We start from the raw sequence: 24,075 nt of genomic DNA on the forward strand, positions 1-24,075 counted from the left end.
CAAGTTTCATGTTTTGATCATGCTTTATTGCTTTATTGTAAGTGATGGAGTCCAGGTTTTTCAGGTTTGGTTGAACTCTTTGACAGGAGGCCAAAAAATCTGATCAACAGGAGGAAACACAAACTATTCACAGTAGAATGTTAGAATTAAAAAAAACTCCCATGAAGCACAATATATAAAACTATCAGGACAACAATACAATACAGCAGGGTATTTCTTTTTGATTTATTGTTGATCATTCATACAATTGTATACGATCTGTTTGATCACATGAGGGTCATTCACCATTAATTTGGTTTAATAATGGAGGACAAGCAGAAGCAGCAGCAGGAAAGTCGATTCTTAGGCGTAAAGCAATTATATTGCTGATTCATTTCATACACACACACACACACACACACACACACGCACGCACGCACGCACGCACGCACACACACACACACACACGTTGATCTTTGAAAAACCATGAATGAATATCTTCAAATAAGAAATAAAAGAATAACTGAAAACAACCAAAACAATAATTTGATTTTAAAACCTCCACACTTGTTTTATTCACCCAGTTCCACCCAGTTTGTGTTCAGCATAATGTCAAGATCGTTGTTTCTATCGGATTCTTCAAACTGGTCATTGGGAACTCTTTGAAAAGACAGAAAGTCATATAAACTTTACATAATATTTTTAAATTTACAGTATATCTATGTTTTTTACATTCTGAAGTCAAATTATAAACATGCAGTATGTACTCAAATAGTGAAGACTTATGTGTATATTGCTTATTGTGGTATTTTTTTGCATAATGATGGACGGATGGATGGATGGAAATTGAATCATGTCACACAAACCTGAATACGTGCATGAGGTGTTCTCTTTAATATCCTCCCCTCTGTACATGAGCAGATACGCATCTCTGGAACTGTAGAAGAATAATTTGAAAATTCTACCTGAAACTGCATATATAAAAATATTAATTGTTCGAATCAAATCACAAAGGTTCATCCAAGACACCTGAAGGTCTGTTGTACGATCGGCTGTCCTTCAACCTACAGCAATGAGAAGCAAACACATTTAAAGAAGAGTGATTTCGCGCGGGGTGGAATATGTTTAACACTAAATACAGAAATGACAGCAGTTATCACCTTGGTGACGCGCCTGTCATCACACCTGTACCAGGTGTGGTCCTCGCTGGACAGAACGTCGGCTGTGTAATGTCCAGCTCGCACACTTCCTGTGTGACTCACCACCCCAAACAGCTGATACGTCTTTTCCTACAGTTAAGAAAAGAGTTGATGAAAAAAGTTTTTAACCAAACGAAAGCAATGAAGTTCGAAATGACCTCCTTACTCTGGTCTTCAACACAAACGGCACATCCACACGGCAGTCGGACTTAACGTGTGACCTCTTCCACTTGTTGAATTCAAATCTCTGGAGGTGAAGCGTCAAAATGCGAGGAGACGCCACCATTTCACATTTCTACAAAACGCAAGACAGATTTAAATCAACAGCCTGATGAATAACTCTATGAAGTATTTTGATATCTCACCATCTTCGATTTTGTTTTCTTGTCACACTGGTGACAGTACACGCTGCCAGCGAGTTCCTTTTCCTGGAAACTTGCTTCAAAGATATTTTCCTGTCAAAACAGACATTCAGTCACGGATTAACAAGCAGACCACACGGAGGCTGAAGGCATCTGAGAGCTTCTCACCACACTACAGGAGGCATCACGAGCGTCACCGAGTCCAAGTGGAAGAGTCCAGAAGGGATTGGTCTCATTGTTGATGAGGTGCTCTTTGGGACATGTTGTCGTGTACATCAGCTGTCCCTGGAAAACCTGGAGATGGACGTATCTATGACTCCACTGCACCCTGACCTCCTGATTTAAAGGCTGGACTTGTGTCTCACACTGTGGATTTAGTAGATGTTCACCTCAGAGGCCTTTGGGTTGACTTCATGTAAGATCTTCAGCAGGCATTGGGCAGCATCGTCCTGTTGATGAACTTCAGAATAATTTGTGAGTTATTAATAGCGGTAACAATGAACCATTAGTTTTCTATTGATCACTCGTTGACTTACTATTTCTAATCCCCAAACTCTTTGTGATGCTCTCAGTAAAACATGATGTATGTCTCATCTTTGCAAACAGGTCTTTCAGCTCCTTGTCTGTGTTTTGCTCACCCAACCTTTGAAGTAGAGGTTAGTTTATTTTTGGCTATTTGCAGCTTGATTAAACATTAATGTGATAATTTTTTTCTTAAAAACGCGTTTCTGACGTGTCTGACCTACACTGATCACTGCAGAAAAGAAAAGCTGTCTTCTTACTATCTGCAAACGGAGGGAAGTGTGTGTTCCAAACCTGTCGTGCATCTCTGTAGTTGTGTAGAGGACTTGCAGGACACTGTTGAGGTAACATGTTGCTCCCTGGTTATAAAGGCCGTGATAAATAATGTCTGGGGGAGAAGCTGCAGCCAGAAATTAAGCAAAAACAAAGAAAAAGTTTGTATAGTTCATTGCATGTTTGTCTCCTTCAGCCTCTTTCTCCCAAATTCACTCTGAATCCTGTCTTTAATTCTAGTTTTTCCAATCATTACAACAAATGTTTGAATTCAGGGCTTGACTTTTCTCTAAGTTTAACTTCCTGTTTCACCTCTATTACTCTCTTCATCCTCTTTCTCTATAATGTCTCACCTGGTTCTTCATGCATTTCCTCCGTCTCTGCTTTCTCTCTCATTCTCCCACGTTCCACTGACAATAACATACAAGCATTATCCATGCAGATGGAAAATTACAGATTCTCTGCTTATTGATGTAAAAGCATGAATCTAATACAATAAATTTGTGTAAAACATTAGCAAAGACTGATATGAATATTGCTTATTGTGGTATTATTTTTGCATTATATAGCTGAAAATACAAAATGACAATCCTCTCCTCGAGCTGGAATGGATGGATGGACGGATGGATGGATGGATGGATGGATGGAAATTGAATCATGTGACACAAACCTGAATTCGTGCATGAGGTGTTCTCTTTAATATCCTCCCCTCTGTACATGAGCAGATACGCAGTTGTGGAACTGTAGAAGAACAATTTGAAAATTCTACCTGGAACTACATTTAAAAACATATTAATTGTACGAATCAAATCATAAAGGTTCATCCAAGACACCTGAAGGTCTGTTGTACGATCGGCTGTCCTTCAACCTACAGCAATGAGAAGCAAACACATTTAAAGAAGAGTGATTTTGCGCGGGGTGGAATATGTTTAACACTAAATACAGAAATGACAGCAGTTATCACCTTGGTGACGCGCCTGTCATCACACCTGTACCAGGTGTGGTCCTCGCTGGACAGAACGTCGGCTGTGTAATGTCCAGCTCGCACACTTCCTGTGTGACTCACCACCCCAAACAGCTGATACGTCTTTTCCTACAGTTAAGAAAAGAGTTGATGAAAAAAGTTTTTAACCAAACGAAAGCAATGAAGTTCGAAATGACCTCCTCTTACTCTGGTCTTCAACACAAACGGCACATCCACACGGCAGTCGGACTTAACGTGTGACCTCTTCCACTTGTTGAATTCAAATCTCTGGAGGTGAAGCGTCAAAATGCGAGGAGACGCCACCATTTCACATTTCTACAAAACGCAAGACAGATTTAAATCAACAGCCTGATGAATAACTCTATGAAGTATTTTGATATCTCACCATCTTCGATTTTGTTTTCTTGTCACACTGGTGACAGTACACGCTGCCAGCGAGTTCCTTTTCCTGGAAACTTGCTTCAAAGATATTTTCCTGTCAAAACAGACATTCAGTCATGGATTAACAAGCAGACCACACGGAGGCTGAAGGCATCTGGTTCTCTGAGAGCTTCTCACCACACTACAGGAGGCATCACGAGCGTCACCGAGTCCAAGTGGAAGAGTCCAGAAGGGATTGGTCTCATTGTTGACGCTGTGCTCTTTGGGACATGTTGTCGTGTACATCAGCTGTCCCTGGAAAACCTGGAGATGGACGTATCTATGACTCCACTGCATCCTGACCTCCTGATTTAAAGGCTGGACTTGTGTCTCACACTGTGGATTTAGTAGATGTTCACCTCAGAGGCCTTTGGGTTGACTTCATGTAAGATCTTCAGCAGGCATTGGGCAGCATCGTCCTGTTGATGAACTTCAGAATAATTTGTGAGTTATTAATAGCGGTAACAATGAACCATTAGTTTTCTATTGATCACTCGTTGACTTACTATTTCTAATCCCCAAACTCTTTGTGATGCTCTCAGTAAAACATGATGTATGTCTCATCATTGCAAACAGGTCTTTCAGGTCCTTGTCTGTGTTTTGCTCACCCAACCTTTGAAGTAGAGGTTAGTTTATTTTTGGCTATTTGCATCTTGATTCAACATTAATGTGATATTTTTTTCTTAAAAACGCGTTTCTGACGTGTCTGACCTACACTGATCACTGCAGAAAAGAAAAGCTGTCTTCTTACTATCTGCAAACGGAGGGAAGTGTGTGTTCCAAACCTGTCGTGCATCTCTGTAGTTGTGTAGAGGACTTGCAGGACACTGTTGAGGTAACATGTTGCTCCCTGGTTATAAAGGCCGTGATAAATAATGTCTGGGGGAGAAGCTGCAGCCAAAAATTAAGCAAAAACAAAAAAAACGTTGTATATTTCATTGCATGTTTGTCTGCTTCAGCCTCTGTCTCCCAAATTCACTCTGAATGCTGTCTTTAATTCTAGTTTTTCCAATGATTACAACAAATGTTTGAATTCAGGGCTTGACTTTTCTCTAAGTTTAACTTCCTGTTTCACCTCTATTACTCTCTTCATCCTCTTTCTCTATAATGTCTCACCTGGTTCTTCATGCATTTCCTCCGTCTCTGCTTTCTCTCTCATTCTCCCACCTTCCACTGACAATAACATACAAGCATTATCCATGCAGATGGAAAATTACAGATGCTCTGCTTATTGATGTAAAAGCATGAATCTAATACAATAAATTTGTGTAAAACATTAGCAAAGACTGATATGAATATTGCTTATTGTGGTATTATTTTTGCATTATATAGCTGAAAATACAAAATGACAATCCTCTCCTCGAGCTGGAATGGATGGATGGATGGATGGATGGATGGATGGATGGATGGATGGAAATTGAATCATGTCACACAAACCTGAATACGTGCATGAGCTGTTCTCTTTAATATCCTCCCCTCTGTACATGAGCAGATACGCAGTTGTGGAACTGTAGAAGAACAATTTGAAAATTCTACCTGGAACTACATTTAAAAACATATTAATTGTACGAATCAAATCATAAAGGTTCATCCAAGACACCTGAAGGTCTGTTGTACGATTGGCTGTCCTTCAACCTACAGCAATGAGAAGCAAACACATTTAAAGAAGAGTGATTTCGCGCGGGGTGGAATATGTTTAACACTAAATACAGAAATGACAGCAGTTATCACCTTGGTGACGCGCCTGTCATCACACCTGTACCAGGTGTGGTCCTCGCTGGACAGAACGTCGGCTGTGTAATGTCCAGCTCGCACACTTCCTGTGTGACTCACCACCCCAAACAGCTGATACGTCTTTTCCTACAGTTAAGAAGAGAGTTGATGAAAAAAGTTTTTAACCAAACGAAAGCAATGAAGTTCGAAATGACCTCCTCTTACTCTGGTCTTCAACACAAACGGCACATCCACACGGCAGTCGGACTTAACGTGTGACCTCTTCCACTTGTTGAATTCAAATCTCTGGAGGTGAAGCGTCAAAATGCGAGGAGACGCCACCATTTCACATTTCTACAAAACGCAAGACAGATTTAAATCAACAGCCTGATGAATAACTCTATGAAATAGTTCGATAACTCACCGTCTTTGCCTGTGTATTCTCATCACACTGGTGACAGTACACGCTGTCAGCGAGTTCCTTTTCCTGGAAACTTGCTTCAAAGATATTTTCCTGTCAAAACAGACATTCAGTCATGGATTAACAAGCAGACCACATGGAGACTGAAGCCATCTGCTTCTCTGAGAGCTTCTCACCACACTACAGGAGGCATCACGAGTGTCACCGAGTCCAAGTGGAAGAGTCCAGAAGGGATTGGTCTCATTGTTGACGCTGTGCTCTTTGGGACATGTTGTCGTGTACATCAGCTGTCCCTGGAAAACCTGGAGATGGACGTATCTATGACTCCACTGCATCCTGACCTCCTGATTTAAAGGCTGGACTTGTGTCTCACACTGTGGATTTAGTAGATGTTCACCTCAGAGGCCTTTGGGTTGACTTCATGTAAGATCTTCAGCAGGCATTGGGCAGCATCGTCCTGTTGATGAACTTCAGAATAATTTGTGAGTTATTAATAGCGGTAACAGTGAACCATTAGTTTTCTATTGATCATTCGTTGACTTACTATTTCTAATCCCCAAACTCTTTGTGATGCTCTCAGTAAAACATGATGTATGTCTCATCATTGCAAACAGGTCTTTCAGCTCCTTGTCTGTGTTTTGCTCACCCAACCTTTGAAGTAGAGGTTAGTTTATTGTTGGCTATTTGCAGCTTGATTCAACATTAATGTGATATTTTTTTCTTAAAAACGCGTTTCTGACGTGTCTGACCTACACTGATCACTGCAGAAAAGAAAAGCTGTCTTCTTACTATCTGCAAACGGAGGGAAGTGTGTGTTCCAAACCTGTCGTGCATCTCTGTAGTTGTGTAGAGGACTTGCAGGACACTGTTGAGGTAACATGTTGCTCCCTGGTTATAAAGGCCGTGATAAATAATGTCTGGGGGAGAAGCTGCAGCCAAAAATTAAGCAAAAACAAAAAAAACGTTGTATATTTCATTGCATGTTTGTCTGCTTCAGCCTCTGTCTCCCAAATTCACTCTGAATCCTGTCTTTAATTCTAGTTTTTCCAATGATTACAACAAATGTTTGAATTCAGGGCTTGACTTTTCTCTAAGTTTAACTTCCTGTTTCACCTCTATTACTCTCTTCATCCTCTTTCTCTATAATGTCTCACCTGGTTCTTCATGCATTTCCTCCGTCTCTGCTTTCTCTCTCATTCTCCCACGTTCCACTGACAATAACATACAAGCATTATCCATGCAGATGGAAAATTACAGATTCTCTGCTTATTGATGTAAAAGCATGAATCTAATACAATAAATTTGTGTAAAACATTAGCAAAGACTGATATGAATATTGCTTATTGTGGTATTATTTTTGCATTATATAGCTGAAAATACAAAATGACAATCCTCTCCTCGAGCTGGAATGGATGGATGGATGGATGGATGGATGGATGGATGGATGGATGGAAATTGAATCATGTCACACAAACCTGAATTCGTGCATGAGCTGTTCTCTTTAATATCCTCCCCTCTGTACATGAGCAGATACGCAGTTGTGGAACTGTAGAAGAACAATTTGAAAATTCTACCTGGAACTACATTTAAAAACATATTAATTGTACGAATCAAATCATAAAGGTTCATCCAAGACACCTGAAGGTCTGTTGTACGATCGGCTGTCCTTCAACCTACAGCAATGAGAAGCAAACACATTTAAAGAAGAGTGATTTCGCGCGGGGTGGAATATGTTTAACACTAAATACAGAAATGACAGCAGTTATCACCTTGGTGACGCGCCTGTCATCACACCTGTACCAGGTGTGGTCCTCGCTGGACAGAACGTCGGCTGTGTAATGTCCAGCTCGCACACTTCCTGTGTGACTCACCACCCCAAACAGCTGATACGTCTTTTCCTACAGTTAAGAAAAGAGTTGATGAAAAAAGTTTTTAACCAAATGAAAGCAATGAAGTTCGAAATGACCTCCTCTTACTCTGGTCTTCAACACAAACGGCACATCCACACGGCAGTCGGACTTAACGTGTGACCTCTTCCACTTGTTGAATTCAAATCTCTGGAGGTGAAGCGTCAAAATGCGAGGAGACGCCACCATTTCACATTTCTACAAAACGCAAGACAGATTTAAATCAACAGCCTGATGAATAACTCTATGAAGTATTTTGATATCTCACCATCTTCGATTTTGTTTTCTTGTCACACTGATGACAGTACACACTGTCAGCGAGTTCCTTTTCCTGGAAACTTGCTTCAAAGATATTTTCCTGTCAAAACAGACATTCAGTCACGGATTAACAAGCAGACCACATGGAGGCTGAAGCCATCTGGTTCTCTGAGAGCTTCTCACCACACTACAGGAGGCATCACGAGCGTCACCGAGTCCAAGTGGAAGAGTCCAGAAGGGATTGGTCTCATTGTTGACGCTGTGCTCTTTGGGACATGTTGTCGTGTACATCAGCTGTCCCTGGAAAACCTGGAGATGGACGTATCTATGACTCCACTGCACCCTGACCTCCTGATTTAAAGGCTGGACTTGTGTCTCACACTGTGGATTTAGTAGATGTTCACCTCAGAGGCCTTTGGGTTGACTTCATGTAAGATCTTCAGCAGGCATTGGGCAGCATCGTCCTGTTGATGAACTTCAGAATAATTTGTGAGTTATTAATAGCGGTAACAGTGAACCATTAGTTTTCTATTGATCATTCGTTGACTTACTATTTCTAATCCCCAAACTCTTTGTGATGCTCTCAGTAAAACATGATGTATGTCTCATCATTGCAAACAGGTCTTTCAGCTCCTTGTCTGTGTTTTGCTCACCCAAACTTTGAAGTAGAGGTTAGTTTATTTTTGGCTATTTGCAGCTTGATTCAATATTAATGTGATGATTTTTTTCTTAAAAACGCGTTTCTGACGTGTCTGACCTACACTGATCACTGCAGAAAAGAAAAGCTGTCTTCTTACTATCTGCAAACGGAGGGAAGTGTGTGTTCCAAACCTGTCGTGCATCTCTGTAGTTGTGTAGAGGACTTGCAGGACACTGTTGAGGTAACATGTTGCTCCCTGGTTATAAAGGCCGTGATAAATAATGTCTGGGGGAGAAGCTGCAGCCAAAAATTAAGCAAAAACAAAAAAAACGTTGTATATTTCATTGCATGTTTGTCTCCTTCAGCCTCTGTCTCCCAAATTCACTCTGAATCCTGTCTTTAATTCTAGTTTTTCCAATCATTACAACAAATGTTTGAATTCAGGGCTTGACTTTTCTCTAAGTTTAACTTCCTGTTTCACCTCTATTACTCTCTTCATCCTCTTTCTCTATAATGTCTCACCTGGTTCTTCATGCATTTCCTCCGTCTCTGCTTTCTCTCTCATTCTCCCACGTTCCACTGACAATAACATACAAGCATTATCCATGCAGATGGAAAATTACAGATGCTCTGCTTATTGATGTAAAAGCATGAATCTAATACAATAAATTTGTGTAAAACATTAGCAAAGACTGATATGAATATTGCTTATTGTGGTATTATTTTTGCATTATATAGCTGAAAATACAAAATGACAATCCTCTCCTCGAGCTGGAATGGATGGATGGACGGATGGATGGATGGATGGATGGATGGAAATTGAATCATGTGACACAAACCTGAATTCGTGCATGAGCTGTTCTCTTTAATATCCTCCCCTCTGTACATGAGCAGATACGCAGTTGTGGAACTGTAGAAGAACAATTTGAAAATTCTACCTGGAACTACATTTAAAAACATATTAATTGTTCGAATCAAATCATAAAGGTTCATCCAAGACACCTGAAGGTCTGTTGTACGATCGGCTGTCCTTCAACCTACAGCAATGAGAAGCAAACACATTTAAAGAAGAGTGATTTTGCGCGGGGTGGAATATGTTTAACACTAAATACAGAAATGACAGCAGTTATCACCTTGGTGACGCGCCTGTCATCACACCTGTACCAGGTGTGGTCCTCGCTGGACAGAACGTCGGCTGTGTAATGTCCAGCTCGCACACTTCCTGTGTGACTCACCACCCCAAACAGCTGATACGTCTTTTCCTACAGTTAAGAAAAGAGTTGATGAAAAAAGTTTTTAACCAAACGAAAGCAATGAAGTTCGAAATGACCTCCTCTTACTCTGGTCTTCAACACAAACGGCACATCCACACGGCAGTCGGACTTAACGTGTGACCTCTTCCACTTGTTGAATTCAAATCTCTGGAGGTGAAGCGTCAAAATGCGAGGAGACGCCACCATTTCACATTTCTACAAAACGCAAGACAGATTTAAATCAACAGCCTGATGAATAAGTCTATGAAATAGTTCAATAACTCACCGTCTTTGCCTGTGTATTCTCATCACACTGGTGACAGTACACGCTGTCAGCGAGTTCCTTTTCCTGGAACATTGCTTCAAAGATATTTTCCTGTCAAAACAGACATTCAGTCACGGATTAACAAGCAGACCACATGGAGACTGAAGGCATCTGGTTCTCTGAGAGCTTCTCACCACACTACAGGAGGCATCACGAGCGTCACCGAGTCCAAGTGGAAGAGTCCAGAAGGGATTGGTCCCATTGTTGATGAGGTGCTCTTTGGGACATGTTGTCGTGTACATCAGCTGTCCCTGGAAAACCTGGAGATGGACGTATCTATGACTCCACTGCACCCTGACCTCCTGATTTAAAGGCTGGACTTGTGTCTCACACTGTGGATTTAGTAGATGTTCACCTCAGAGGCCTTTGGGTTGACTTCATGTAAGATCTTCAGCAGGCATTGGGCAGCATCGTCCTGTTGATGAACTTCAGAATAATTTGTGAGTTATTAATAGCGGTAACAATGAACCATTAGTTTTCTATTGATCACTCGTTGACTTACTATTTCTAATCCCCAAACTCTTTGTGATGCTCTCAGTAAAACATGATGTATGTCTCATCATTGCAAACAGGTCTTTCAGCTCCTTGTCTGTGTTTTGCTCACCCAACCTTTGAAGTAGAGGTTAGTTTATTGTTGGCTATTTGCTGCTTGATTCAACATTAATGTGATATTTTTTTCTTAAAAACGCGTTTCTGACGTGTCTGACCTACACTGATCACTGCAGAAAAGAAAAGCTGTCTTCTTACTATCTGCAAACGGAGGGAAGTGTGTGTTTCAAACCTGTCGTGCATCTCTGTAGTTGTGTAGAGGACTTGCAGGACACTGTTGAGGTAACATGTTGCTCCCTGGTTATAAAGGCCGTGATAAATAATGTCTGGGGGAGAAGCTGCAGCCAAAAATTAAGCAAAAACAAAAAAAACGTTGTATATTTCATTGCATGTTTGTCTCCTTCAGCCTCTGTCTCCCAAATTCACTCTGAATCCTGTCTTTAATTCTAGTTTTTCCAATGATTACAACAAATGTTTGAATTCAGGGCTTGACTTTTCTCTAAGTTTAACTTCCTGTTTCACCTCTATTACTCTCTTCATCCTCTTTCTCTATAATGTCTCACCTGGTTCTTCATGCATTTCCTCCGTCTCTGCTTTCTCTCTCATTCTCCCACGTTCCACTGACAATAACATACAAGCATTATCCATGCAGATGGAAAATTACAGATGCTCTGCTTATTGATGTAAAAGCATGAATCTAATACAATAAATTTGTGTAAAACATTAGCAAAGACTGATATGAATATTGCTTATTGTGGTATTATTTTTGCATTATATAGCTGAAAATACAAAATGACAATCCTCTCCTCGAGCTGGAATGGATGGATGGATGGATGGATGGATGGATGGATGGATGGATGGATGGAAATTGAATCATGTCACACAAACCTGAATACGTGCATGAGGTGTTCTCTTTAATATCCTCCCCTCTGTACATGAGCAGATACGCATCTCTGGAACTGTAGAAGAATAATTTGAAAATTCTACCTGAAACTGCATATATAAAAATATCAATTGTTCGAATCAAATCACAAAGGTTCATCCAAGACACCTGAAGGTCTGTTGTACGATCGGCTGTCCTTCAACCTACAGCAATGAGAAGCAAACACATTTAAAGAAGAGTGATTTCGCGCGGGGTGGAATATGTTTAACACTAAATACAGAAATGACAGCAGTTATCACCTTGGTGACGCGCCTGTCATCACACCTGTACCAGGTGTGGTCCTCGCTGGACAGAACGTCGGCTGTGTAATGTCCAGCTCGCACACTTCCTGTGTGACTCACCACCCCAAACAGCTGATACGTCTTTTCCTACAGTTAAGAAAAGAGTTGATGAAAAAAGTTTTTAACCAAACGAAAGCAATGAAGTTCGAAATGACCTCCTCTTACTCTGGTCTTCAACACAAACGGCACATCCACACGGCAGTCAGACTTAACGTGTGACCTCTTCCACTTGTTGAATTCAAATCTCTGGAGGTGAAGCGTCAAAATGCGAGGAGACGCCACCATTTCACATTTCTACAAAACGCAAGACAGATTTAAATCAACAGCCTGATGAATAACTCTATGAAGTATTTTGATATCTCACCATCTTCGATTTTGTTTTCTTGTCACACTGGTGACAGTACACGCTGCCAGCGAGTTCCTTTTCCTGGAAACTTGCTTCAAAGATATTTTCCTGTCAAAACAGACATTCAGTCACGGATTAACAAGCAGACCACACGGAGGCTGAAGGCATCTGGTTCTCTGAGAGCTTCTCACCACACTACAGGAGGCATCACGAGCGTCACCGAGTCCAAGTGGAAGAGTCCAGAAGGGATTGGTCTCATTGTTGACGCTGTGCTCTTTGGGACATGTTGTCGTGTACATCAGCTGTCCCTGGAAAACCTGGAGATGGACGTATCTATGACTCCACTGCATCCTGACCTCCTGATTTAAAGGCTGGACTTGTGTCTCACACTGTGGATTTAGTAGATGTTCACCTCAGAGGCCTTTGGGTTGACTTCACGTAAGATCTTCAGCAGGCATTGGGCAGCATCGTCCTGTTGATGAACTTCAGAATAATTTGTGAGTTATTAATAGCGGTAACAGTGAACCATTAGTTTTCTATTGATCATTCGTTGACTTACTATTTCTAATCCCCAAACTCTTTGTGATGCTCTCAGTAAAACATGATGTATGTCTCATCATTGCAAACAGGTCTTTCAGCTCCTTGTCTGTGTTTTGCTCACCCAACCTTTGAAGTAGAGGTTAGTTTATTGTTGGCTATTTGCTGCTTGATTCAACATTAATGTGATATTTTTTTCTTAAAAACGCGTTTCTGACGTGTCTGACCTACACTGATCACTGCAGAAAAGAAAAGCTGTCTTCTTACTATCTGCAAACGGAGGGAAGTGTGTGTTCCAAACCTGTCGTGCATCTCTGTAGTTGTGTAGAGGACTTGCAGGACACTGTTGAGGTAACATGTTGCTCCCTGGTTATAAAGGCCGTGATAAATAATGTCTGGGGGAGAAGCTGCAGCCAAAAATTAAGCAAAAAAAATATAAAAAACTTAGTATATTTCATTGCATGTTTGTCTCCTTCAGCCTCTGTCTCCCAAATTCACTCTGAATCCTGTCTTTAATTCTAGTTTTTCCAATGATTACAACAAATGTTTGAATTCAGGGCTTGACTTTTCTCTAAGTTTAACTTCCTGTTTCACCTCTATTACTCTCTTCATCCTCTTTCTCTATAATGTCTCACCTGGTTCTTCATGCATTTCCTCCGTCTCTGCTTTCTCTCTCATTCTCCCACGTTCCACTGACAATAACATACAAGCATTATCCATGCAGATGGAAAATTACAGATTCTCTGCTTATCAATGTAAAAGCATGAATCTAATACAATACATTTGTGTAAAACATTGGGTCACTTGACTTTCTTACCCGGTTGTCCTTTCTCTTCACTTGTCTCTCTGTCCTCCTCCTCTCCGTCCTGTTCCCTCAATCTTTCCACTGAAATAACACACAAACATAACTGATGTTGCTAGAATGACACACAATCCATTATTAAATAAAAGTAATTATGTTATATATAGCAGACATGTCCATATCTCTCAGTCTTTCACCTGGTTGTTGGTCCCTGTCCCTCCGTGCTAAACTCTTGTCTCTCTTCCGTTTCCATTTGTCCATCATTGCACTCAAAACTGGACTGGACTGTCAAATTAAAGGCAAGCAAAACAACCATATTAATGAGGTCTTGTAAATGTGGGGCGATTGGTATCGATAGACCTGTTCAAAATAAGTATGAACATTATTCTCAAACCAAAGAGCCTTTTTGAAGACTGTCTTGTTGCTATTTTGCGAACCCCTGTGTTATTATTTTCCAGTTTATACCCCAAAATATTGTTCAGTAAATTAAAATGTAGCAATTTCACTCTTAATGAATGAGTTCAGATCCCTTAAAAAAAAAGAAAAGAAAGAAAAGAGCGCAAATTTTCAGATTGGATAAAAGTCGGATTATACTCACCTGACGGCTGGCCATCACAAAACTGTTTCCTCCTGGGAGTTTTATCGACAAGATTTATTTCTAAAGAGAGTAAATCAAACTGAATGCGGCCAATTGAACAAAATGAAAGTCTGTCGCCCACGCAGGAAGTTTCACTTTTGACACTGGCACTGGATTTTTTTTTTTTTTTTTTTCGATCTAAACCGCAGACGCAATCAAAGACGCACTTTTTGCGCACCAGCCCACAGAACGCAGTCCGACCACATTCTCCAGCCGTTCCAAAGCAGTTGTTTCATCTCAAGGAAATAATGAGGAAAAACACACAACACAGTCTTCCTGTTCGCTTCACCAACTTGAGGTTGAATACGATTTGTGGATAGTTGCGCATGATTAGGTGCAAAAAGCACGTCGCAGCTGTTAAATATTATTTTTCCGGAATTAACGCAGTAATAATTCCGTCCGGTAAATGATCACAAGCTTCACGGTCGTTTTCTGCCTTGATAAATAATTAAATTGGGCCTAAAAAAGTCATTTCTATATTTATATTCTATGTCATGATGTAAAAAAATAATTTTTTTTTTTCATATGTTGGTTTGAATGAAATTTAATCTTTGACTCAGATTTAAATAAAGCCAACAGGACGCACCAAATGTTTTTTTTTATTAAGTGTGTAAAAATGATGACGTCATGTCAAATCCACGTCAACACATCATCCCAATACGTCATCAGCACTCACGTCCAAGTTTGTATGTAGATATTTGAGTTAAAGGAAAATGAGGCAAAGATTTTTGTGATTATAAAATGCTTCCTCATTAAAAGCAGCAATCTGTCATGTTTTTTCTGTGTTCTCGTTCCTCTCGTACATTTGAACATCACTCTTACATTTTGTGGCTTATATCCACACACCTGAATCTGATGCCCTTGGTTGCCCTTGAAACTAACTGGACAAAATAGAAATCTATAATCAGTCTCAAAATCTTCATTCATTCTATTTGCAATGTTTTACGAGCACGACCGATTAAAGTTGGTGAGGCATGTCTTCAAATAGTCTTGACGTATTGTCAAACTTTCTGCATGAATGAAAGTGTGTGTGTGTGTGTGTGTGTGTGTGTGTGTGTGTGTGTGTGTGTGTGTGTGTGTGTGTGTGTGTGTGTGTGTGTGTGTGTGTGTGTGTGTGTGTGTGTGTGTGTGTGTGTGTGTGTGTGTGTGTGTGTCAACACATGTTAGTGTTTGGGAGGGAGCCCGGTAGTTTCTCACATTTTAGACTAATATTACTGTTTAATCATTCACACAAGAGCTCCACATACATCTACTCATATCTATCTGAATATTTCTCTCCGTCTTCGCCTTGACGTCACACAGTGAAGACTTTGTTTCATCAGCCCCAGCAGAGTCATCAGCCACCACCGTCACCAATATATAGACACTGTCGTTATGGATGCGGAAAAATCCTTGATTCACAATTTCCCTTAAGCATCTAAGACTTTCTGACAAAGTAAATTACCAGTTATCATGATGTAATAAACAATTCTTATTTAATTCACTTTATTAATTATTCACAAAAAGTGAACCCAGATTAAAGAACCCAAAGTGACGTGGGAAAAGCTGAAGTTGAGCAGGTGATGGATGTCTGTGGAGCAAACAACACAGATAAAGTTTCTGAATAAATACTGGCATCATGGCGAAAAATTTTAAACAAGGACTGGATGGATGTGAATGAAACAGAAGGAGAAAGGAGAGGCTGAAGCAAAATAAATACGACAACATTATAAGAACACTTAAGGAGCTGCATTATTAAAAAATAAATAGAATAAATGAACACTACAGCGATGACGTACCTCTACTGTTTTTGTTCTGTCACCAGGACGGATGTGTGTTTACTGAGGGACAATATGTGAAATCTTTCTTTTTCCGTCACACACAGGCAATAATCTGGATTAACCACAGCTCGCAGGCCATAATGTTCACTGTGTCCCCTGTCTTCCTTCTCAAACCAGTAGCTATCAGATTTATCTCTTGATTTTTTGCTGTCACAGCAACTTTCCAACTGTGAACGTAGACAACAAATTACACAACATTTAATTTCAACATTTAAACCCGGATTATTAACTGTTCACAACACATCTTATTGTTTCTATCTCCACACACAATCACAGTCATATTAAATGAGATTATTATATCAAATTTATTAACATTTATTAACAGACCTCTGCATTGTCTCGCACAACACCTTGACTTTGCTCTTCTGTTGGTTACATCAGTGTATTTACAACATTTTTACATTTTTGGCCAAATTTTATTGAAGTGGAATATTGTTTTGTTGTCCAGCAAACTAAAACATATCCAAAAACTAAATGATCAATATAACAAAGACAAAAAAAATTCAAGTTAGCGAGAACATAATGTCCTTGTAGACAGCGACCCAAATCTATACTTTTTAAAAATGACTGATCTACTATTTTGTAAATATTTTTGATCTTGAGGAAGTAGTTTTACCAGTGTTGTTTTCATCTTGACGCTGAACACAACACAGCTCTAGTTGACCGCAGACATCCTGGATCTCCAGGAAGTTCCCATCTTTGTCCTTCAGAGCACATATGTACGCTCCTGATGGACGGACAGACAGACAGACAGATAGATAGATAGATAGATAGATAGATAGATAGATAGATAGATAGATAGATAGATAGATAGATAGATAGATAGATAGATAGATAGATAGATAGATAGATAGATAGATAGATAGATAGATAGATAGATAGATAGATAGATAGATAGATAGATAGATAGATAGATAGATAGATAGATAGATAGATAGATAGATAGATAGATCGATCGATCGATCGATCGATCGATCACCCCTTACCCTCTGTCATGACTGCCTGCTTGAAACCTGTATTTGTGTGTGTGTGTGTGTGTGTGGGGTGGGAATGAAGTGAGAATTTCAATGACTGCTCTGCTCAGTCAGGTGAGGAAGGAAGTCCAAGTAGAGTTGGTGACAGCAGGTCCACACCTCAGGATTCAGTTCACATGAACAATGGGGTTTCTATGGAAACATCACAATTAATTACTGGCTTTTTTTAGTGGGTATGCAGCCACTCTCTCACCAGTAAAAACAGTAATACTCCTGTTCTGTTAAATACTTTCAGTTTGTTTAGAAGTTGACAACCGTTGGACTTTTTAAGGTGTCTGTATTTTACTATGTTTCCTATTTAAATAAGACAGGGTGTTAATATTTAACTTGAGGGGCTGTATAGTCCAATTATTGCAGATCACATTGCACAGAGCTATTGCCTCACAGCGGGAGGGTCTTTGGTTTGATTCCAGCTGAAGCTTTTCTCTTTGGGTTCTCCCACCACTAAAAAAACATGCAATTTATGTGAATGAAATGTTTTTGCTTTAAAGAAGAAAAGTCTATTGCCACTAGAGGAAGAAGAACAACAACAAGAGAAAGAAAAGGAAGAGGGGAAGGAAGAAAGAAGAATAAATGCCAAGGTTTCAGAGTTGGTTCATGTAAATCTCACAAAACCCGTTCGTTCTGTGTATAAATAAACCAAACTTACTCTTTCCGTGTGTCTACCGCTTTATTTTTCATATTTTTTACTCCGCCTGGGACGTTACGTCCGTCTGCTTTACATTTAACTCCTACAACAATATAATAATATTCCTAAATGGAACATTTCATTATATTTGAAGTATCATTATACGGTATTTATAATATAATTACGTTGTGTCTGACAGTCAACGGGGTGAATCCACACACCTGAACTGAAACTGGTCTGAAGATGTCAGTCTTTTATTTTGAAGGACTTCATAATGAATCACAAACTGGTTGGAATGTTCATTGACAAACTGGAAAGCTTCACCATCTCAGGTAAGCAGCAGGAAATAAGAATACTTTTCTCACCTTTATTGTAATCTGATTATGTGTTTATTTAGATTACTACGGCCTAAACAGTCTAGGGATGACATGTTATTTGAACAGTGTGCTTCAGGTCTTTTTCATGACCGATGGATTCAGGGAGGCTGTGAACCGGTTAGTGACCCCAACTTTGTTTATTTCTTTAGTTTTTTAAAGTATATACATTCCTGTGAAATTAATGCCTCTAATATCTCTGTGAAATCTGCACCTCGGTGGTTTTAACATTTGACAAAGTCGTACACTTCACACCTCAGATGCTGCTGTCAAGATCCAACAACCATCGACTTGTTTCTTGGAAGACTGTTTTCTGGTTTACAGAAAAACGTGGCCCAAACACATGACGTCACAAAACGGCTGGGCATCACTGATGGTACATTTTGGATTGAATTATCTCTTTCTGTGGCTGCCAATCTTCTAGAGACTAAATATCACAGTGGAAACATTTGGTTTGACCCCTCAGTTTACGAGCAACGCGACTCCGCAGAGTATTTTGAGAAGATCTTGTGTTTGAACAGTCCAGAGGCAGCTCAGGTACGTGTTCCACTTGTAATGGAGATTTTCTTATGTGTAATATCTGCATCCGAAGCTAAAAATACAACCTTATCTGTATTAAAAGGGAAAAAACATAACTTTATAGGAGTTTAATTTGGTATGCATTTAAGTTTTTAGTGCTTTGTGTCAAGTTTGCATGTAATGCTTTTTGTCTAGATGTTGAAGGGAGAGCTGAAGCATCAGAACACATGTCTCACCTGTCAGGAGAGGAACCATTCGACTGGCTTCTTCTGGATTCTGCCTCTTGCGGTGGAAGAGCTTGCCGATCAGACCTGCAGCGTGGTATGGTGTATAAGTGTTAAGTTTTTGGGTTTTTTTAATAGATAGAAAGCGACGTTTGGGGTGAATAATTGTCACATCCACAGGAGAAAGCGTTGAGGGCGTTCTTCAAGGGAGAGAAAGCATGTGGCGACAATAAGATATACTGCAAATGCTGCGATAGCAAACAAGAGGCAGAAATTGTGAGTTTTCAAAAATATTTTTTTGCATTAAAATATATATATATACAATCCTAATAAGTAGTACATTTCATATAAAATCCTCATCTTTCTGAAGCAGAAACAATAAAACTAAATTACATGAAGGATGAGCGCTAGATTGCCTGAGTGGCGAAATGCTCTCACGTATTAATTGGAAATTAATTTTGCATTCAATAAAATATTCAAAATGACACACAACAGTTTCTGTGGTCGTTATTTTGGTCCAGGGATGTGAAATAAAACAAAGACCAGAGGTTTTAACCCTCCTTCTGAAGAGATTCAGATTTGATGACAAGCAGAGGTGCTACACCAAGCTGCGCTGCTCGGTGGACGTCCCCCACATTTTACACATCGAGGTACCGTCTGATTTTTCATTTTCATTTTAAGTGTCTTATAAATCATGACTATTTATATTAATCTCTCTTCCAGAGCTGTAAATATGTCCTCTACGCCCTGCTGAACCACTTTGGGGACCTCAAAGGAGGTCACTATACTGCGCATGTCAAATCGTATGAGAATAAGTGGTGGTATCACTTCAATGATGACGTCGTGAAGAGGGTAGGAGGCTCTCTCTCCTGGAAGTCAGCTGATGTTAAAGCGCAGCAGCAGCATGTTTAAACATTCACCGTGGTGTGTTCTGTTGTAAAGGTCGATCCGCCGCCGTCTGAGCCTGGAGCTGAGGGTTTGAGGTCTTGTTTCGCGTATCTCCTCATGTATCAGAAATGTTAACGGTTACCCCAACTCTAAAGGTGACAACTCAAGATGGAGAAAACAACGAAAACATGGACATGAGAAAGGAGGGAAGACGCCAAGCGTTTCAGAAAGTGATGAGAAGAAAGAGCAGCTGGGGAGGAAAACCACAAGAACTGGAGGAAGAACTATGAGCATCACAAAGAAGACCAACATTAGAGACTTTGGAGGAAGTCCTCTGAGCCGCGGAGGTGATGGAGCAGTGAGGACGGTGTCTGTATCTTGTCTTTCACAGATTTTTTTTCTTTTAATTATTATTTGTGCATCTTGAATTAAAAAAACTGAATGTGATCCACCATCTGCTACATTTCTTGATGAATAAATGTCCAGGTTTCCTTATGGCTGCACCAATGGACGCATATAAATACTGCACATCCAGTGTTACCAACACAAGCTCCTGCCACCCGTTGATGGTGTGCGTGTGTATAGAATACAGGTATATGTGTCTCAATAAATAATATTTCAGATAATCTTTTTGAAGCAGAAACAATAATAGTAATAAAATTACATGTTAGATGAGTGTTAGATTTGGGCTAAAGTGTCCTAAAAAATGTCCATAACTGCAACTTTGCAGCTGATACAAATATCAAATACTAGACGACTGACATTTTACATTTTGTAGTGCAGGATCTGTTCAGACATAGAATGTACGTATTTATTCGTGTGAAAGGAACTTTATTTGTGATTTTAAACAGAAACAATCATCAGAGGAATTGTTAAAAATGTTTAAACATGATGGAAAAATACAGGAGAAATTTCTAAGAGAATAAAAGCGTCTATGAGAACAGACTTTTTTCACAACTTTGACATTAAAATCATGCAAGAAAGCATCCTGAGTTTAGTTTCGGTGCCACACAGGAATGGATGTTTGTCTGGGGGCCACGCCATCGCTGCAGGGTTCGAAGTAGGAGCTCGTCTTCAGGCAGGTGGGAGTGAGCTTCAGACACACGAAGCAGAACTCCACCTGACAGCGAGAACACATGATGTTCTTGCAGCCTGTCTTGTCGTGCTCCACCATCTGACCACAGGTGGGACAGGCGCGGACGGAGGGACATCCGCTGACCCCCCGCACGTCATGGAGGATGGTGGTCCTGCAATCCTTGAGAAGCTTAAGGTTGTGGTTGATGCAGCCAACGTCGTCGCAGTGATCCGAGCGTGGAGCGGAACCTTTCCACGGGTTCCGACACTGCCAGCAGAACTCATACGCTGTCTTCCTCTGTTCTGTGCAGATTGTGCACAGCACACAGAGATTAGTCAGATCCTGTCTCTCCACGCAGGTTTTACAGCCGGGACACTGTTGGAAAGCATGACAGAAGCGTTGGAGGGATTTTTTTTCACTTGTGTGATTATCAGATTTGATCTGCATCTTTGCTGCCTCTTCTGCACTTACTGTTTGTATTTCACAGTATTCTGCAGCAGCCAAATTGCTGATGACCTTTTCAAAGTGATGCATCTCTTCAGTTGTGAGCACTGCCAGCCTGCGCACCTCGACATAAGGCCACACTGCACCACACTTTTCCCGGGTACCATTCTTGATAGCAGGGCATTTAAATTTATACTGACCCTGAAATGAAAAGACGGAATTATGCCATAATGACTTTTTAGCCCCTTTCGGACTGTGAAATAAGGCATTCAAGCTCACACCTCAAACTAGTTATTCACAATGCATTTAAAGATTATTTTGGAATTTGATTCTATCCACTTGTCTGTTTTTGATCTTGAAAAAACGGAAAACAAGGGTTTTTAAATCATCAGCTCTGGATATGTGTAGGTGTGCGTTGATAAAAAAATGATAAATCATCCTTGTATAGTGAGACTTTGAACGTGGAAATTGTTGGAACCTGATCCAGCAGGCTGCGGCACCAGCCGGTGATGGACTCCGGAGTGACGGCATGACCGCAGGACATCTCCGCACGGAGGCGCTGGTCTCCCTCCTCCGGCGCTGAGGGGCAAAATGACGTCACACATTACGTATTTCTCCTCTAATGCATAGGAGATGACAAAAAAAAAAAAAAAAAGCTACAAAAAAACAAAAACAAATCAAAGTCACCATAATCCCATACGGCTGCGTTTTTGTCCTGAGAACCAGATGTCATCTTAATGTAGTTATCATTGTTTTGGGCTCACAGAACGCAATAAGACAACAGATAAAAGACAATAGTAATATGAAGACGATCGGTAAAAGTCTGGTCGGAGCTTACGGAACGGATCCAGATCATCCGGCCTGCGGACGAACTTCAGAATCCTATCTCTTGGGTCGTATCGTTTTTCTTCCATTATAGTTTTCTTCCCGATCCGTTCGCCGCTGACAGCCTCTGCTGCTCCAAAACCACTGCGCTCACAACCACTTGTTCTACCTTCTATTCTCCATCGGGCTGTCGAATTCACTTTCGATTTACGTTTTTCCGACAGATCATGTGACTACAGTTGACAAAACGGTGATTTCCATCTGGGCGACGTCCCGATTAGCAGTAAAGAAGGTTTGCAAAGGTAATCTAAACATGTTGAATTATTAAAAAGTTATCGTTACGCGTTGAACCTAAATCAGAATGTTATTGCAATAAAACATAAATATAGAACTGAGTCCTGTAATGAATGTAAGATGGAAATTTATCAGCTGTTTTAGGGAGCAAAAGATGCCACGCATGCGTAATTACGCACTGTCGTGTAACCCTCAATTGCAAATAGTCCATCTAAAATATCCAACTGATAGACGGCAAACCTATTTTATCAAGGCAACACATCACACAGTAACGATGGATGAATAAATGAATGAATAAATGAATGAATAAATGAATGAATCCACTGTGACGTAAATGTTTTGTCGAAAGTGAAAGAATCCCGATGCGCCCGTATATACACAAACACAAAAACCTTGGAGTAACTTGATTTCGTTGGGCTTCAGAACAGAAGGAAGATCAGAATGGGTAAACTCTACCAGGTGATCGTTTATGGACTGATGGGTGACAAAATATCAGTGGACCTGTGCAACACACAGGAGGAGATGTCCAGTCTGACAGTCCTTCAGCTCAAGGAGAAGATTCTGAACGCGGAGACTGTCTTAAAAGGTAACCGATCAAATCACCTGGAGAGGTGAAATGTTGTTGTGCCAAATGCAGGATTTAAATGTACAGTACTTTGAAAAACTTCATGTTTCCATTTTAACAAAACAACCATGAGCTATTTCAAAATGATTCAATTTCAGCTGTGAACTAAAAGGGAAAATTGCAAAAAAAAAAATACTTCAATGCACATTAACAATAAATGAAAATTATGTTCAACAAACGAACAAACAGAAATTAACTTTTAGTGTCTATACTAAACTATTAGTATAAAGAAAGTCTCAGTTCAGTTTGTGTAGCTAGGTCCTCATAATATTATGAATTACCTCATTACTAATGACGATCTTACACAAGAAAAGCATTTCTCTGAATGAGTAATATAGAAAATGAAATCACAAGTACGTAGATGTTTACCACTGCTGAATTGCAGGTGAATGAAATAATGAAATTACATTTAAAAAAAGAGGAAACAGTATTTTAGGTGTGCTTTTGTCATTGAAACACCTTTATAACAGCAGTGACATGGAATTAAGCTTTTGTGCCGCCAATCAAGAAATTCATATTTGGGTTTCAGGCAGCAGTTTAGGCTTATAGTTAGTTTTTCCTCATTACCTTGAAGTTTTGTTTTTCGAGTGAATGATTTGGTTTTGCTGTATGTTTGTGTGCAGGACAGCTGTCTCTGAGGTTGATCTTCGCAGACAAGAATCTTGATGATGACAAAAAGCTCCTTTCTTCTTATGGGATCCAGCACTTGTCTGTCATCCAAGTAGTCGTGAAACTTCCTGGAGGACTGATTGTTTGATGGAGACCATCTCTTCATGCATCTGCTTGTATAACAACTCCTGATACAGTTTTTAAATTTTAAAGCTTTGCTATTGGTGCTGTATTATTCCAATAGCTCATCAACGTTTCGATATTTCTATAATAATATATGTGTTGTAGAAATAAAGACAGAATCTCTCTCATGCTGCGTCCTTGATTAATTATAAGAAGGCTTATAATCTGCACCGAATCCACA

The 24,075-nt window shown here is 40.0% G+C and overlaps 4 protein-coding genes across 5 annotated transcripts; 2 read left to right on the plus strand and 2 right to left on the minus strand.

The window, feature by feature from the left end:
* Window positions 1-25: 25 nt before the first annotated feature.
* On the minus strand, window positions 26-14,472 carry LOC137590724 (uncharacterized). Its single transcript, XM_068308453.1, has 64 exons — window positions 14,314-14,472; window positions 13,913-14,000; window positions 13,731-13,799; window positions 13,549-13,605; window positions 13,215-13,320; window positions 12,936-13,042; window positions 12,789-12,859; window positions 12,568-12,693; window positions 12,395-12,484; window positions 12,196-12,324; window positions 11,989-12,117; window positions 11,858-11,892; window positions 11,695-11,765; window positions 11,370-11,426; window positions 11,039-11,144; window positions 10,760-10,866; window positions 10,613-10,683; window positions 10,392-10,517; window positions 10,219-10,308; window positions 10,020-10,148; window positions 9,813-9,941; window positions 9,682-9,716; window positions 9,519-9,589; window positions 9,202-9,258; window positions 8,871-8,976; window positions 8,591-8,697; window positions 8,444-8,514; window positions 8,223-8,348; window positions 8,050-8,139; window positions 7,851-7,979; window positions 7,644-7,772; window positions 7,513-7,547; window positions 7,350-7,420; window positions 7,029-7,085; window positions 6,698-6,803; window positions 6,419-6,525; window positions 6,272-6,342; window positions 6,051-6,176; window positions 5,878-5,967; window positions 5,679-5,807; window positions 5,472-5,600; window positions 5,341-5,375; window positions 5,178-5,248; window positions 4,857-4,913; window positions 4,526-4,631; window positions 4,247-4,353; window positions 4,100-4,170; window positions 3,879-4,004; window positions 3,706-3,795; window positions 3,507-3,635; window positions 3,300-3,428; window positions 3,169-3,203; window positions 3,006-3,076; window positions 2,689-2,745; window positions 2,357-2,462; window positions 2,077-2,183; window positions 1,930-2,000; window positions 1,709-1,834; window positions 1,544-1,633; window positions 1,345-1,473; window positions 1,140-1,268; window positions 1,009-1,043; window positions 846-916; window positions 26-639 (listed from the first exon to the last, which is right to left on the minus strand). Exons 1-64 carry the CDS (start codon window positions 14,326-14,328, stop codon window positions 581-583), a joined length of 5,757 nt encoding a protein of 1,918 aa, XP_068164554.1. The 5' UTR covers window positions 14,329-14,472; the 3' UTR covers window positions 26-580.
* A 3,533-nt stretch (window positions 14,473-18,005) lies between these two features.
* LOC137590855 (ubiquitin carboxyl-terminal hydrolase 50-like) lies at window positions 18,006-20,197 on the plus strand. Of its 2 annotated transcripts, XM_068308661.1 has the most exons (9): window positions 18,006-18,166; window positions 18,232-18,328; window positions 18,469-18,584; window positions 18,675-18,745; window positions 18,923-19,048; window positions 19,132-19,227; window positions 19,473-19,601; window positions 19,675-19,803; window positions 19,894-20,197. In XM_068308661.1, the coding sequence occupies exons 1-9, from the start codon at window positions 18,109-18,111 to the stop codon at window positions 19,972-19,974; spliced, it is 903 nt and encodes a 300-aa protein (XP_068164762.1). In that variant the 5' UTR covers window positions 18,006-18,108; the 3' UTR covers window positions 19,975-20,197. The 2 variants fall into 2 exon arrangements, with proteins under 2 accessions (XP_068164762.1, XP_068164763.1); XM_068308662.1 differs by lacking the exon at window positions 19,473-19,601.
* A 464-nt stretch (window positions 20,198-20,661) lies between these two features.
* Window positions 20,662-22,388, minus strand: LOC137590642 (probable E3 ubiquitin-protein ligase RNF144A-A). The gene is made up of 4 exons (XM_068308343.1): window positions 22,197-22,388; window positions 21,837-21,937; window positions 21,386-21,559; window positions 20,662-21,289 (listed from the first exon to the last, which is right to left on the minus strand). The coding sequence occupies exons 1-4, from the start codon at window positions 22,270-22,272 to the stop codon at window positions 20,834-20,836; spliced, it is 807 nt and encodes a 268-aa protein (XP_068164444.1). The 5' UTR covers window positions 22,273-22,388; the 3' UTR covers window positions 20,662-20,833.
* Window positions 22,389-22,861: 473 nt separating this feature from the next.
* zgc:194655 (uncharacterized protein LOC794380 homolog) lies at window positions 22,862-24,013 on the plus strand. Its single transcript, XM_068308344.1, has 2 exons — window positions 22,862-23,063; window positions 23,726-24,013. Exons 1-2 carry the CDS (start codon window positions 22,919-22,921, stop codon window positions 23,857-23,859), a joined length of 279 nt encoding a protein of 92 aa, XP_068164445.1. The 5' UTR covers window positions 22,862-22,918; the 3' UTR covers window positions 23,860-24,013.
* The last annotated feature ends 62 nt before the right edge of the window (window positions 24,014-24,075 follow it).

The sequence above is a fragment of the Antennarius striatus genome, chromosome 23 (assembly GCF_040054535.1).
Source record: "Antennarius striatus isolate MH-2024 chromosome 23, ASM4005453v1, whole genome shotgun sequence".
Classification (NCBI taxonomy): Eukaryota; Metazoa; Chordata; class Actinopteri; order Lophiiformes; family Antennariidae; genus Antennarius; species Antennarius striatus.